This window comes from Aquarana catesbeiana, linkage group LG06 (genome assembly GCF_042186555.1).
Source record: "Aquarana catesbeiana isolate 2022-GZ linkage group LG06, ASM4218655v1, whole genome shotgun sequence".
NCBI lineage: Eukaryota > Metazoa > Chordata > Amphibia > Anura > Ranidae > Aquarana > Aquarana catesbeiana.
Genome location: NC_133329.1, coordinates 348,830,028 through 348,847,259, shown reverse-complemented (window position 1 = coordinate 348,847,259; position 17,232 = coordinate 348,830,028). Strand labels below are relative to the sequence as shown.

Genomic DNA, 17,232 nt, shown 5'->3' with positions numbered 1-17,232 from the left:
GTCTAACACTATGCATTAAAAACAGAGGTTTAGTTTGCACACATTTGAAGCACGGCACCCCAGTATTATCTGCAGTCCTGACTCTAAATTTTGTGAGCCTTCATAGTAGAAGCACATGCATTGTAGGGGAGAGGTGGGCTCCCTCCAGGCTTACCTGCCCTCTGCCTATCCATTATAATGAATGTGCTTCTACTATGGAGGCTCTCATAATTTAGAGTTAGGACTGCAGATAATACTGGGGAGCCATGAGGTGGCTCTGCAGCTTATGCATGTATCTTTAATGTGTTCAAACTAAGCCCCTGTTTTTTTTTTTTTTTTTAACTCATACTGTTAGACAGGATAATTTGGTTGGTTGCAGGCTGGTTGGTAAGTTTGAGCTGGGAATTTTCATTGGTTTTGTTTGACATACTTCTGAGACCAACAGAGTTCATTGAACATTAAAATCGCAGTTGTTTTCCTTCTAAATTGCATCAAACTTCTTTAAACTTTTGCATGGCCTTTGACTTGTATAACAAGAGAACAGTTCTTATATGATGACAAGACCATCAACACAGGCTCATAGGGTGAACAATGATATGAAACCATAAACCTTGCCAGGTTGGACCTTTACCATTTAACAGTCATGACATACATGAACTAATTGCAAAAATCTACATACAGAAGTCCTTTAAGGCGGAACTACATGTGGTGTTTTGTTGTACAACTCCAGAATCTAGAAGGATCGTTTTACCTCCTGCCTATCTTCTGCTAGATAGAGAGATGTACTTCCTGGACAAATTCCAGCACGTTAAGTGTAGTAAATTGAAATCAGGTTAATCGTTCTAAGAAATTGCATCAATATATCAATTAGAAAATATCTTTTGTTGCTTGAGTGCAAAACGAAAGCTATTGTGCGAGGAAGTCCATGTGCATTACAGAACTACAGGAAGTCTCCATATGTTCAGTTTACTTGTAAAAGTAATGGTTTATAATGACTATATTGAGGTATTCACTTAATTGTGTTTTTATGAGTGATATTAGGGTGTGCCCAGTAATTTAACAGCCTTATACAATGGAAATGGCTCCACTTTTCTCTCTAAGTCTACATTAAACAATTTTATTAATGGAACATAAATGGCATCTTTCCTCTGCTGTCCTTACACGGGGTTGAAGGAGGCAGTCAAGCAAGCCCAAACTTTCTCAAACTAAGAAGATGGAAATTATCAATATGAGTGTTGGCTTAATTATTTGGGCTGCAGTTGGTCCAGACCATAGGGATGATTAAAATACATCTAAATCCAGTCACTAAAGTCCCATATAAGCATTAACATGTTAATGTTTTCATTGAAAAAATAAATTGTAATCCTGCTCTAAAGGTCCTTCTTCAGATAGTTCTTATTACCCTCACATGCCCCCCTGATGGATTACTATAAGCACCTGTGGTACGCCTTTGTCAATCACAGGAATCAGATAAATGATGTACAGCTGACACTGGAGCGAGTGCAAGTGCTGTAGACAGGAACTGGCTACAAAATAGACATGTGCAATTTGTTTCGTTCCAAATTAGTTTTTAAATTAATTTAGACAAATTTGTTAATTCGGAAATATCCAAATTAACGAAAACCCATTTAACGAATTCTTTCAAATATTCGTAAATTAGAAAATTTGTAAATTTTAAAATTCGAAATTTGAAATGTGAAAATCCGAAAATCTGAAACAATAACTAAAAATAACTTAACTGTTAGGAACTATTAAATTATTAGGTATTGGAATTTCCTTTCAAATTTGGCTATTCGTGAAGGTAACAAATACATATTTATCCGAAGTTAGGAATTATCCGAAATAACAAATGCTGTATCTAAACGAATGGAATGTAATGAATTAATAATAAAAATAATAAATAACAATAATAATAATAAAAAAATTTATTATTATTTATTATTAATTCATTACATTCTATTTGTTTAGATGCGACATTCGTTATTTTGGATAATTCATAACTTTGGATACATTCGTATTCATTACTTTCACTAACAGACAAATTTGAAAGGAAATTCCAAAACCTAAAATTTAATAGTTGGTTATTATTAGTTAGTTATCCTTTTAAATTTTCGGATTTTCATTCTTATTTTTGGATTTTCGAATTTACAAATTTTTTAATCTACGAATTTACGAATTGGGATCATAACGAATGACCCGGAAAAAAACCCCCCAAAAAAACAAATAAAAAGAAAACTAACACATTTTTCGGCAGTGCACATACCTACTAAAAAAGGGAAGAGGAGATCTCTGCACTAAGATTCAAAGAATGAAAATAAAGTATTTTATGAAAAAAAATGACAGTTTAGCAAATGAAATGCCATCCTGTTAAGGTTTCAATCTAAACTGAAGGTAAATGCCTGGCAAAATACAATGTTATGTTTATCACAGATTGTCCAGGAACCAGACAATCCAGAAGGAACTTCCTGACCACATCTTATACTATCAGAGACTTATAATCAACAAAAATCAGATTTTCCTTTTCATAAAACTTTGGGAGTGTCCCAGCCTCTAGCACCTTTTAAAGCTTGTTGGAGAAAGTTTATATTTAACGTTTTTTGTTCTTTTCAGTACATTTTGTCTCCATAAGGCCTCTTGCGGTACTGATATGTAAGCATCTGCTTTTTCGGACATAATTTCAATAATTTGTTTTGCACGTATTTGTGCATATTTATGTGCATTCGCGCATTTGTGCGCACAATATATTCCTAGGGAACATTCATTAATATTTATGCGCTCTTACCGGTGCAAAATAATGTCCAGGAATGCAGATTTTTCTATTTTTTTTTAACCCAAGAATACGCAGCGATTGTTTGCGTGCCTGTGTCTACAGGCATGTTGTAAACAATGGGCTGCATTTTAGATTAGTAAAACATATAATTATTATTATTATAATAAGCAAAAAACAGTAGCATAAAAATAACATAATCCTTAACCACAGACATTATGTAAAAAGCTAAATTGATCAAAACAATTTTAAAGACCAAAAAAATAAAGTGTAGTGGGGTCGACATCTTGTCTGGGTCATCTTGCAGTGATTTAAATAAAAAAAAGAAAAAATTAAAGTTCTTTGATTACATATGTTGACTTTTAGAAGAAATCTAAGGCTCTACGAACAAGCTACAGTGCATGAAAGTATTCACAGCGATTCACTTTTTCCACATTTTGGTATGTTATGGCCTTATTCCAAAGTGGATTAAATTCATAATTTTCCTCAAAATTCTACAAACAATACCCCATATGACATCATGAAAGAACTTTGTTTGAAATCTTTGCAACTTTATTAAAATAAAAAACGAAAAAAATCATATGTACAAAAGTATTCACAGCCTTTGCTCAATACTTTGTTGAAGCACCTTTGGCAACAAATACAGCCTCAAGTCTTTTTGAGTACGATGCTACAAGCTTGGCACTCCTATTTTTGGGTAGTTTCTCCCATTCTTCTTTGCAGGACCTCTCAAACTCCATCAGGTTGGATGGGGAGCATCAGTGCATAGCCATTTTCAGATTTCTCAAGAAATGTTCTATCGGGTTCAAGTCTGGGCTCTGGCTGGGCCACTCAAGGACATTCACAGAGTTGTCCCATAGTCAATCCTTTGTTACCTTGGCTGTTTGCTTAGGGTTGTTTCCTGTTGGAAGATGAACCTTCTCCGCAGTCTGAGGTCCAGAGCGCTCTGGAGCAGGTTTTCATCAGGGATGTCTCTGTACATTGCTGCATTTATCTTTCCCTCTATCCTGACTAGTCTCCCAGTTCCTGCCACTGAAAAACTTTGCCACAGCATTATATTGCCACCACCATGCTTCACTGTAGGGATGGTATTGGCCAGCGTGGCTCTCTCCGGTGGTGCGGGTAAAACATGGCTCTCTCTGGTGGTGCGGGTGCAGCGTGGCTCTCTCTGGTGGTGCGGGTGCAACGTGGCTCTCTCTGGGGGTGCGGGTGCAGCGTGTCTCTCTCTGGTGGTGGTGGTACAGCGTGGCTCTCTCTGGTGGTGAGGGTGCAGCGTGGCTCTCTCTGGTGGTGCGGGTGCAACGTGGCTCTCTCTGGTGGTGCGGGTGCACTGTGACTCTCTCTGGTGGTGGCGGTACAGCGTGGCTCTCTCTGGTGGTGCGGGTGCAACGTGGCTCTCTCTGGGGGTGCAGGTGCAACGTGGCTCTCTCTGGTGGTGCGGGTGCACCGTGACTCTCTCTGGTGGTGGCGGTACAGCGTGGCTCTCTCTGGTGGTGAGGGTGCAACGTGGCTCTCTCTGGGGGTGAGGGTGCAACGTGGCTCTCTCTGGGGGTGCAGGTGCAACGTGGCTCTCTCTGATGGTGGCGGTATAGCGTGGCTCTCTCTGATGGTGCGGGTGCAGCGTGGCTCTCTCTGGTGGTGTGGGCACAGCGTGGCTCTCTCTGGTAGTGCAAGTACAGTGTGGCTCTCTCTGGTGGTTCTGGGGCCATTAGTTCCCCCATCACAGTCCTCTCTTTCTTTTTCATGTCTCCTGTAGCTGCTACAATGTAGCATTCACTCCTGGTTCTTTTTTCCCCCAGCATGCTGGGGGCTGTAGCTTGCTCCCTGTGGAGAACAATTAAGCCACTAATCTCCGGGACTACATTTCCCATGATGCCCCTCTAGCTTCTTCTGATTGACCCTCTGCTGTGGCCAATGGGAAGGGAAGAAGAGCAGGCAGGAAACTTCTCTTCTCCCGTGCTGCCGACATGAGAAAGGAGGGGGAAACATTTTGACAGCACCCCGCTGCTCTCCCCTATCACAGCGCCGCTGCCAGTCACCGCTTCATATATGGTGGGGGGGGGCTCGACAGTGCCCGCTACATCTGCTTCTTTGACTGCGAGTTCAATGAACTCTGTTGATCTCAGAAGTATGGTAAACAAAATCAATGAAAATTCCCAGCTCAACTTAGCAATGAGCCTGCAACAAACCGAATTATCCTAACAGTATGCATTAAAAACAGAGGTTTAGTTTGCACACATTTGAAGCATGGCCCCCCAGTATTATCTGCAGTCCTAACTCTTAATTTTGGGAGCCTTCATAGTAGAAGCACATGCATTATGGGGGAGAGGTGGGCTCCCTCCAGGCTCACCTGCCCTCTGCCTATCCATTATAATGAATGTGCTTCTACTATGGAGGCTCTCATAATTTAGCGTTAGGACTGCAGATAATACTGGGGAGCCGTGAAGTGGCTCTGCAGATTATGCATGTATCTTTAATGTGTGGAAACTAAGCCCCTGTTTTTTTAACGCATACTGTAAAACAGGATAATGTAGTTGGTTGCAGGCTGGTTGGTAAGTTTGAGCTGGGAATTTTCATTGGTTTTGTTTGACATAATTCTGAGACCAACAGAGTTCATTGATAGGTACATTAAACTTGCAGTTGGTGGTAAACTGCATCAACCTTCTTTAAACTTTTGCATGCCCTTTGACTTGTATAACAAGAGAACAGTTCTTACATGATCAAAAGACCATCAACACAGGCTCATAGGGTGAACAATGACATGAAACCCTAAACCTTGCCAGGTTGGACTTTTACCATTTAACAGTCATGACATACATAAAGTAATAGCAAAAATCTACATACAGAAGTCCTTTAAGGCGGAACTAGATGTGGTGTTTTGTTGTACAACTCCAGAATCTAGAAGGATCGTTTCACCTCCTGCCTATCTTCTGCTAGATAGAGAGATCTACTTCCTGGACAAATTCCAGCACGTTAAGTGTAGTAAATTGAAATCAGGTTAATCGTTCTAAGAAATTGCATTCATATATCAATTAGAAAATATCTTTGTTGCTTGAGTGCAAAGCGAAAGCTATTGTGCGAGGAAGTCCATGTGCATTACAGAACTACAGGAAGTCTCCATGTGTTCAGTTTACTTGTAAAAGTAATGGTTTATAATGACTATATTGAGGTATTCACTTAATTGTGTTTTTATGAGTGATATTAGGGTGTGCCCAGTAATTTAGCAGCCTTATACAATGGAAATGGCTCCACTAAGTCTATATTAAACAATTTTATTAATGAAACATAAATAGCATCTTCCCTCTGCTGTCCTTACACGGAGTTGAAGGAGGCAGTCGAGCAAGCCCAAACTTTCTCAAACTAAGAAGATGGAAATTAACAATATGAGTGTTGGCTTAATTATATGGGCTGCAGTTGGTCCAGACTGTAGGGATGATTAAAGTACATCTGAATCCAGTCACTAAAGTCTCATATAAGCATTAACATGTTAATGTTTTCATTGAATTGTAATCCTGCTCTGAAGGTCCTTCTTCAGATAGTTCCTATTACCCTCACATGCCCCCCTTTTGGATTACTATAAGCACCTGTGGTACGCCTTTGTCAATTACAGGAATCAGATAAATGATGTACAGCTGACACTGGAGCGAGTGCAAGTAAACAGGAACTGGCTAAAAAAATAGACATGTGCAATTCGTTTCATTCCAAATTAGTTTTCAAAGAATTTCGACAAATTTGTTAATTCGGAAAGATCCGAATTAACGAAAGCCCGTTTAACGTATTCTTCCGAATATTTATAAAATCAAAAATTCGTAAATTCGAAATTTGAAATAAAAAAAATAGAAAATTCAAAAATCTGAAATAACTACCTAAAAATAACTTAACTGTTACAAACTATTAAATTATAGGTATTGGAATTTCCTTTCAAATTTGGCTGTTCGTGAACGTAACGAATAAAAATTTATCCGAAGTTAGAAATTATCCGAAATAACAAATGCCGTATCTAAACGAATGGAATGTAATGAATCAATAATAATAAATAACAATAATAATAATAAAAATGTTTTATTATTATTTATTATTAATTTGTTATTTTCTATTTGTTTAGATGCAGCATTCATTATTTTGGATAATTCGTAACTTTGGATAAATTCATATTCATTACGTTCACTAACAGCCAAATTTGAAAGGAAATTCCAATACCTAGAATTTAATAAACCTTGCCAATTCCAGGGGGGGGCACTCGCCCCGCCTTGCTCCTACCTGCGGACGCCAATGGATAGGCAGAGGGAAGGTGAGCCTGGAAGGAGCCCACCCCTCCTCTATAATGTATGTGCTTCTACTATGGAGGTTCACAAAATGTCAGAACTATGATCAAGAAAGTTGATGCAGTTTAGGAGGTCAAGTGCAGGTCGGAAGGAAATCAACTGTGAGTTCAATGAACTCTGTTGGTCTCAGAAGTATGGTAAACAAAACCAATGAAAATTCCCAGCTCAACTTAGCAATGAGCCTGCAACAAACCGAATTATCCTGTCTAACAGTATGCATTAAAAACAGAGGTTTAGTTTGCACACATTTGAAGCACGGCACCCCAGTATTATCTGCAGTCCTAACTCTAAATTTTGGGAGCCTTCATAGTAGAAGCACATGCATTATGGGGGAGAGGTGGGCTCCCTCCAGGCTCACCTGCCCTCTGCCTATCCATTATAATGAATGTGTTTCAACTATGGAAGCTCTCATAATTTAGAGTTAGGACTGCAGATAATACTGGGGTGCCGTGAAGTGGCTCTGCAGCTTATGCGTGTATCTTTAATGTGTGCAAATTAAGCCCCTGTTCTTTTTTTTTTTTTTTTTTAATGCATACTGTAAACTTTTGTATGCCCTTTGACTTGTATAACAAGAGAACAGTTCTTACATGATCACAAGACCATCAACACAGGCTTATAGGGTGAACAATGACATGAAACCATAAACCTTGCCAGGTTGGACCTTTACGGTTTAACAGTCATGACATACATGAAGTTATTGCAAAAATCTACATATAGAACTCCTTTAAGGAGGAACTAGATGTGGTGTTTTGTTGTACAACTCCAAACTCCAAAGACATTCTGGTAGGTTAATTGGCTTCTGTTCAAAAAAAAAAATTGGCCCTAGTATATGAATGTGAGTTGGGGGCCTTGGATTGTGGGCTCCTTGAGGTAGGGACCGATGTGAGTGTGTGATGTATGTGTGGAGCGCTGTGTAAATTGACGGCGCTATATGGGTATCTTAAATAAATAGGGATAATTGTAGACACACACCCACACTCACTCAGGTTGAACTGGATGGACTGGTGTCTTTATTCAACCTTACTAACTATGTAACTATGTACTATGTAAATCCATAAACTAGAAGGATCGTTTTACCTCCTAGATAGAGAGATGTACTTCCTGGACAAATTCCAGCACGTTAAGTGTAGGAAATTGAAATCAGGTTAATCATTCTAAGGGCCCTTTCACACTGGGGCAGGGGCGGCGTTGGCGGTAAAGCACCCCTATTGTAAGCGGCGCTTTACCGTTGGTATGCGGCCGCTAGCGGGGCGGTTTTACCCCCCTGCTAGCAGCCGAGAAAGGGTTAAAACCACCGCAAAGCGCCTCTGCAGAGGCGCTTTGCCAGCGGTATAGCCGCGCCATCCCATTGATTTCAATGGGCAGGAGCGGTGAAGGAGCGGTATACACTCCACTTCTTCACCGCTCCGAAGATGCTGCTAACAGGACTTTTTTTCCCTTTCTGCTAGCGCACTGCTCCAGTGTGAAAGCCCTCTGGGCTTTCACACTAGAATTAAAGCAGTGCCACTTTCGGGTCGGTTTGCATGCGCTATTATTAGCGCAATAGCGCTTGCAAACCGCCCCAGTGTGAAAGGACCCTAAGAATTTGCATTAATATATCAATTAGAAAATATCTTTTGTTGCTTGAGCGCAAAGCGAAAGCTATTGTGCCAGGAAGCCCATGTGCATTACAGAACTTCTCCATGTGTTCAGTTTAATTGTAAAAGTAATGGTTTATGATGACTATATTGAGGTATTCACTTAATTGTGTTTTTATTAATGATATTAGGGTGTGCCCGGTAATTTAGCAGCCTTATACAATGGAAATGGCTCCACTTTTTTCCCTAAGTCTACATTAAACAATTTTACTAATGGAACATAAATGGCATCTTTCCGCTGCTGTCCTTACACGGGGTTGAAGGAGGTAGTCAAGCAAGCCCAAACTTTCTCAAACTAGGTAATTGAAATGAAGAATATGAGTGTTGGCTTAATAATGTGGGTTGCAGTTGGTCCAGACCGTAGGGATGATTAAAGTAAATCTAAATCCAGTCACTAAAGTCCCATATAAGCATTAACATGTTAATGTTTTCATTGAAAAAATAAATTGTAATCCTGCTCTGAAGGTCCTTCTTCAGATCGTTCCTATTACCCTCACATGCCCCCCTGATGGATTACTATAAGCACCTGTGGTACGCCTTTGTCAATCACAGGAATCAGATAAATGATGTACAGCTGACAATGGAGCGAGTGCAAGTAGACAGGAAACAATGCTGTCTGCTGTGCCTCCTGTGGTCATTCATCCACAGATGTGTCTCACTAAGGTTCGATTCACATGTATACATGTTGCTTTTGAGCATTTCTGCAGTGCTTTTTGCTGTGCTTTCTGTGTTTTTGTAACCACAGTTTTACAGCAATTTTACCACGATTGTGGCGCAATTTGCGTTTTTGTGATATGTGTCCTTTTCTTTACATCAACTGTATATAGCTGGTTGCTAAGGAGACTACTGACAGCTGAATACAAAAAAAAAAGTGGCGGCTAAAAAAATTCACAAAAAAAACTGAGTGGGCCCCCCCCCCCCCCAGTCCATACCAGGCCCTTTGTTCTGGTATGGATTTGGAGGGGACACCCCCCATACCAAAATTTAAAAAAATGGCGTGAGGTCCCCCCAAAATCCATACCAGACCTGTCCGATTTTCGTTTAACCACTTGCTGACCAGACAAGTCATTATACGGCGGCAGGTCAGCTCATTCTCGCAAATCGGCATACTGGTACCTAGGCTCCTTTAAGAGGCATAGCAGGTGCGTGCGCCCGCTGCTTGCGGGGGACCCGATGTGCATGGCCGGCGGCCGTGATGTCCGCCGGCCACCCGCAAATGCGGGCACCAGAGCCAGAACGGGGATCTGTGTATGTCAACACACAAATCCCCGTTCTGACAGGGGAGGAGAGACAGATCTGCTGTTCATAGTAATTAGGAACAACAATGTGTCTCCTCCTCCAGTCAATCCCATGCCCCCACAGTTAGAAACACCTCCCAGGGAACACATTTAACCCCTTGATCCCCCCCCCCTGCATTTTTATAGCACTGATCACTGTATAAATGTCAATGGTCCCAAAAAAGTGTCATAAGTGTCTGATCTGTCCTCCGCAATGTCGCAGTCCCGCTAAAAATCGCAGATCACCGCCATTACTAGTAAAAAAATTAAAATGCCATAAATCTATCCCCTATTTTGTAGACACTATAAATTTTGCGCAAACCAATCAATATACACTCATTGTGATTCTTTTTTATGAAAAATATGTAGAAGAATACATATTGGCCTAAACTGATGAAGAAATTTTGGGGATATTTATTATAGCAAAAAGTAAAAAAAATTTTTTTTTTTCAAAATCGACGCTCTTTTTTTGTTTATAGCGCAAAAAATAAAAAACGCAGATGTGATCAAATACCACCAAAAGAAAGCTCTATTTGTGGGTAAAAAAAAGGACGTCAATTTTGTTTGGGTAAAACGTCACACGACCGCTCAATTGTCAGTTAAAGCAACGCAGTGCCGTATTGCAAAAAATGGTCTGGTCATTAAGGGGGAAAACTTGGGGCTGAAGTGTTTCCGGGGCTGAAGTGGTTAATGTGTACAGTAATCGTACAGAAATAATCAAAAAGCAAAAAATGTGCAAGCTCAGAGACATAGAACAACCCTACGCTTCCTCTTACTACACTGATACGTAGCTACGTTTGCCTTTGTCAGCCAAGAATTTTTGTACAAGTTAATACCATTCCGACCATATCATCACTTTTGTGGAAAATCGAAGGATTGGTCTTCAGATTTTCTCATAGTGTGTACTAGGCTTAAAAGGACTAATGTATACCTTAAAACAAACATGACAACTATGCTTCTCTAACCTGTACAATGAAACCCTTGCTTGCCTGGCAGTAAAGAATTAAGCTACAGCCTTCACATCCCCCTGTAACCCTAATGCCGCGTACACACGAGCGGACTTTACAGCAGACTTTGCCCGGCGGACTTTTCGACGGACTTTATGACAGACTTTCTGAATGAACGGACTTGCCTACACACAATCCACCATAGTCCGTCGAATTCGTACGTGATGACGTACGACCGGACTAAAACAAGGACGTTCATAGCCAGTAGCCAATAGCTGCCCTAGCGTGGCTTTTTGTCCGTCGAACTAGCATACAGACGAGCGGACTTTTCGTCCGGACTCAATTTCGACGGATTGATTTAAAACATGTTTCAAATCTAAGTCCGTCCAACTTTTGATAAAACAAAGCCCGCTGGAGCCCACACACGATCGAATTGTCCGACGAAATCCAGTACGCCGGACCAAGTCTGCTGTAAAGACCGCTCGTGTGTACGCGGCATTACACAACATTTTTCAAACTGGAGTCCACTTTCAACTTGTATTAGGTAAGATCATACCTGAATGCCAGTGGTTGCTGTTAAATTTTATAAGGTCACCCAGTGTCCCTCTATGTTTTTTGGTATGGTACTGTTCAGTGTGCTTAAATAGTGGCATATTGAGCCTGATATGCTAAAGGTTTTGAGAACATACACACAATAAATTGTGACTATCAACTTTGGTTATCTAATCATGTACAAATTAAACAAATAAAGAGCGTTTCCTTTTCACACGACTGGATAAATGAACTGAATCTTAACAGAATTTATTGTGTTTTTAGTCTTTAGGCCCCACCCATTCAGGGCCGCCTGTTAGTTTTTCAGGTGTACCTGACCAGACCCTCTGGGATGTCAGCGGACACAGCATGTTTTCCTCCTGGGGATGCTGTAGATCACACTTGGATTCATTGTTACCACCATTGGGTTCACAAGAAAGATGCTATATGCATCACTTTCAATTGTTACATGGAGATCTTTCCCCTCCTGGAGTGTGGCATGTATGTGCCTTGGACACCCGCAAGGTACGCTTCTACAGCTCACGGGACAGACATATTCTCAGCTACCTTCAACTTCCAGTACCACACTCTGAACTGTGAGCTAATTTATATATATATTCTGCATCCGGTCCTGAGGAAGTGGAGCATATTCCACAAAATGCGTTGACATTTTTGGATGCAGCTATATCACAATCATGCGTCTACATCTAGATCTCATACATGAATTTTTGGAATTTCTTGTAATATGTATTTTAAAGCAATTTGATGTTAAGGAATGCATATCAGCTCATACTAACATCTTTAATTTCTGTAACGTGCCATGTTTTATTTGTATACCTATGAATCAATAATGTTGCCATTGTGCATCTTTTTTACCAATTGTGACACATGCATGTCACATGCCTTATTTAAACTTCCAATTCTTCCCTTTTTATGGTGTATATCTAGTGGAATTTGTATTAATTTTTTTTTTTATACTAGTATTCAGTGGCTGCCCGTCCATATGGGGCACAGGGGCGCCACCCCCCCATCCATGCATCCGGCCCCCTAATCTACATGCAGGGCGCTGGACGCATGGATTCCAATGTTTTTTTTTTTTAAGCACCATTAGAGTTTGTGGCTCTAGTTGGCTTCAAAAACGGGTTGGCTTGGGGCGCAGAAGCCCACCCACTTGTGTGACAATAGCGAAATAATATTCGCTATTGTCATCCTGATTCTCCTCCTGGCCAATCAGGAAGCGGCCACGGGTCCTGAGACCAGATTGGCCAGGGAGCCTCAGGAACCACTTCCTGTTTGGCTGGGAGGAGAAGGAACGGCCCCGGAGCGAGGTCTCCATGGACCACTCACCTGCAGCCACACCCAGACAGTGGAGGAAGGAGGGGGGCCCTCCACCTTCCCATCCATCTGTCTCCTGCTGGGGGGGTTGGTGGTGCTGGTGATCGCCACCTTTGTGTCCGACTCCTGCGTGGGGAGCCCCCGTGTCTCCCGCCAGGGGGGGGTAGGTAGTTGGTGGTGCTGTTGATCGATGGCTTCATGTCTGTTTCCTGGGAGGGGGAGTAACGCCCCCCCCATGCCTCCTTGCTGTCCCCCCAAAATATTGAGCACCAGCCGCCACTGCTAGTAATGGGGACAATCAGCGACTTATAGTGGGACTGTGATAGTAGGGCAGACAGTCTGATGCTAACTGCCACTTTGTGGGAACCAGTAACACTAATACAGTGATCAGTGCTAAAAATATACACTGTCACTGTAATGACACTGGCTGGGAAGGGGTTAACATCTAGGGCGATCAAAGGGTTAAATGTGTGCCTAACCAGTGTTTATGTGTGTACTGTGAGGTGCTTTTACTAAGGGATGTGCTGTTTTTTATTCCCTGCTCTGTATGGAAACAAAAACCGGATCATCCCAGCTGACAGGACAGAGCTCTGTATTGTTTACATTGACAGAGCTCTGTCCTGTCATCCTCCTCAATGATCAGTGGGTGACTGTGGTCATCTATTGACCGGCACCTGCTGATCAGCTTGTGCTGTGCCTAGTCACAACCCAGCAATGCACCGACGGCGCGCATGTGCCCCCTACCCAGAAATGCAGAATTACGTATATATACGTGATTCTGCACAGAGCAGCCGCCCTGTAGCAGTAAAGCTACATGGCCCGGTCTCCAAGTGGTTAGCAAACATTTGGATGTTACCTGGAAGAACAATGATGTACTGGGGATATATGTTTTGATTTATGATGTTACCAGTCTACAGCTGGTAGTTACTACAGCACCCGCTTACCTCTTTCCATTTTCCAGGAACATGCACAATGGGAATATTATATGTAGTTTTATGAAATAAACATATCATTGGGTCAGGCGGTAAAGAGACACCAGTGACTCCCTACTTAAACAAGTAGTTTTTCCAGAATTGTCCTATTAGGTTATTAGTGTTCAGTCAGCTACATCTCCCTCTAGTGGTGGTTGGTGGTAAGAGACTGTGAGTGGGTGTCCATACTAACCCTAGAGGTAGTACTGTCTGGTCTAGCTAACCTGTAACTGCTAAAGAATACTGTGTGTGGTCTGTGGAAGCCTGTATGACAGTCTGCTGGACTGTAAAGTATACTGACCAGAGGTGTCAAGAGCAAGGTTCTTCACAAGCCAGTAATTTGTGAATGTTGGCAGCCCAGATCAGGGAATTTTGGACTTTGGGGTCTTAGTGATAGTGGGCCAGTGTGTTGGTGGATTTTCAAGGATGGGTGACAGAGCTTGCACATGTTCCGCCTTCCCTGTACCCCTCTGAAAACCCCACTGATCCATAATGTGACATATAATGATAAAGCATCTTTGGTAAGCAATTAGCAATTAGGGGAGAGCTGGTTAAGAATCTATTTTAGAACATTTATGATTTTTATCTACAGTTTATTGCCAAAATACAGCATTGCAAGGCTGTAAATGCTTAACGATCATATAAAAATCTTATGTGAATGATACAAGAGTAACATTGTTGTGTAACTTTTATAGGAACTATTCTTATGTAACATTCTATAAAACTGTAATGCCGCATACACACGGTCGGACTTTACGGCAGACTTTGCCTGGCTGACTTTTCGACGGACTTTACGACGGACTTTCTGAATGAACGGACTTGCCTACACACAATCCACCAAAGTCCATCGAATTTGTACGTGATGACGTACACCGGACTAAAACAAGGAAGTTGATAGCCAGTAGCCAATAGCTGCCCTAGCGTGGCTTTTTGTCCGTCGAACTAGCATAAGGCGAGTGGACTTTTCGACCGGACTCGAGTCCGTCGGATAGATTTGAAACATGTTTCAAATCTAAGTCCGTCCAACTTTTGAGAAAACAAAGTCCGCTGGAGCCCACACATGATCGAATTGTCCGACGAAATCCCGTCCGCCGGGCAAAGTCTGCCGTAAAGTCCGACCGTGTGTACGCGGCATAATACTTTGTAGGATAATGATCTTGTTTCTTGTAACAAATTATCTGTATGTTTTTTTGATCAGGGTTTTGCTATGCATGAAGCTCAATGGTGAATAAGCGGAACAGGATGAAAAGATGGCGCAGCAACGGATTGTACCACCTGGGCCAGACAGCTTTCGACTTTTTACCAGGGAATCTCTCAAAGCCATTGAGAAACGTATTTCAGAGGAGAAAAATACCAAGTCCAAACAAGAAAGTGAAGAAGATGGTCCAAAACCAAATAGTGACTTGGAAGCTGGTAAAAAGCTGGCCTTTATATATGGTGACATCCCCCCAGGAATGGTATCAGAACCCCTGGAGGATATTGATCCATATTATGCTAACCAGAAGGTAAGAGTATGTATTGTTTGGCGCTAGAAGATTGATAGTAACACTGGCTAAGAAAAGACCAAATGTGTCCAAAACTGGTGTTTTAGGTGAGGGTAAATAAGTGTCAACAAATGAAATCCCCTTCACCAGTTTTTTTGTTCCACAACAATTTTAATTAAATGTTTAAACAAAAATTGATACAAGCCAGAGGTACAAAAACAAAAGCACTCTCCCTGTTGCAGACAGGGGTAACGTACATATTCCAGCATGTTCAAAGAAAACTTTATTGAAGAACATACACATGTAGGGTAACGCAAGTAAGAGTCCAAAGAGGCACAAGAAAGTAAAGAAAATAGAATAGATAAAAAATGTGGGGGGGGGGGGGGGGACAGGAAAGAGTGGAAGGGGTAGGGATATGTAAGTTGGGTAGGCTGAGAAAAGGTAGCCTGCCTGATAGTTTGTCCCCCCAAACTCATAAATTGAGTGGACTCTGTTAAGGGCAAGTTAAAGAACAAAGGCTAGAAGTTGCAAATAGAACCACCCTTAACTGGACATGATAGTGGTGTAGCTCTGGATGGATGTGAAATGAATCCAGCATGCCCAAATTGTAATAAGGTCTGTAAGTTTATCTTGTGAGGTGTAAATCAGTTCCTCCAACTGACCATATGGGTCACAAGATACTTCTGGTGTTGCCCACCTGGCAAGGAAGAGTAGTGCAGCAAATATTGGGCTGGGGAAAATTCAAGCATGTAAGTGGTGACATTTCTATCAATCGGGTGAACCTGCCACCAATATGTTTGTAATTGGGGGTAGTCCCACCAGATATAAAGCAGATTACCTTCCCTAAGTAAAGAGCACAGACATCAGTTCGATACACAAGGGTTGAACCTATACAGGTAAGCGGGAGTCCTGTACCAATGAGTACAAAGTTTATAGCCATTTTCCTGAACATTAACTTTTAGGGAAGCCTTATGATTAGAAGTATGTATCTACTCCCAGTCCTCTGCAATTTGTACTCCTAGCTCTGATTCCCATTTTTTGCGCTTGAGTTAATGGGACTGTGTGCCAAAAGATACACTATATTATCAAAAGAATTGGGACGTCTGCCTTTACACACACATGAACTTTAATGGCATCCCAGTCTTAGTCCGTAGGGTTCAATATTGAGTTGGCTCACCCTGTGCAGGCCAGTCAAGTTCCTCCACCCCAAACTCGCTCATCCATGTCTTTATGGACCTTGTTTCTGCACTGGTGCACAGTCATGTTGGAAGAGGAAGGGGCCATCCCCAAACTGTTCCCACAATGTTGGAGCATGAAATTGTCCAAAATGTCTTGGTATGCTGACACCTTAAGAATTCCCTTCACTGGAACTAAGGGGCTAAGCCCAACCCCTGAAAAACACCCCCCTCCAACAAATGATTTGGACCAGTGCACAAAGCAAGGTCCATAAAGACTTGGATGAACAAGTTTGGGGTGAAGGAACTTCACTGGCCTGCACAGAGTCCTGACCTCAATCCGACAATACCTTTGGAATGAATTAGAGTGGAGACTGCAAGCCAGGCCTTCTAGTCCAACATCAGTACTTGACTTCACAAATGCGCTTCTGGAAGAATGGTCAAACATTCCCATAGACACACAACTAAAACCTTGTGGACAGCCTTCCCAGAAGAGTTGAAGCTGTTATAGCTGCAAAGGGTGGACCAACTCAATATTACACCCTACGGACTAAGACTGGGGTGCTATTAAAGTTCGTGTGTGTAAAGGCAGGCGTCTCAATACTTTTGGTAATATAGTGTAGATGTATACAGTATATATGAGATGAGGCTGCAGAGAGCCTTAAAGGCACAGGAGTATAGTAGTTTCCTGCGATTCAATGATCTAGAGGGCAGTTTCAAAAAGTGTCTGATCTAAAAGTATGTAAGGAGGGAATCCGAAAGGGGACTTAAGTGATATATTCAGTCTATCTCTGAATGTACCAT

General features: G+C 41.7%; 1 protein-coding gene across 2 annotated transcripts in view; it reads left to right on the top strand.

The window, feature by feature from the left end:
• LOC141147039 (sodium channel protein type 2 subunit alpha-like) overlaps positions 1 to 17,232 on the top strand; it is a 265,941-nt gene that overhangs the window by 50,460 nt on the left and 198,249 nt on the right. For both annotated transcript variants that reach the window (XM_073634017.1, XM_073634014.1), the window contains exon 2: positions 14,968 to 15,274. In XM_073634017.1, the coding sequence (XP_073490118.1) occupies positions 15,020 to 15,274 (255 nt within the window). In that variant the 5' untranslated portion in view covers positions 14,968 to 15,019. The remainder of the gene's footprint in view (positions 1 to 14,967; positions 15,275 to 17,232) is intronic.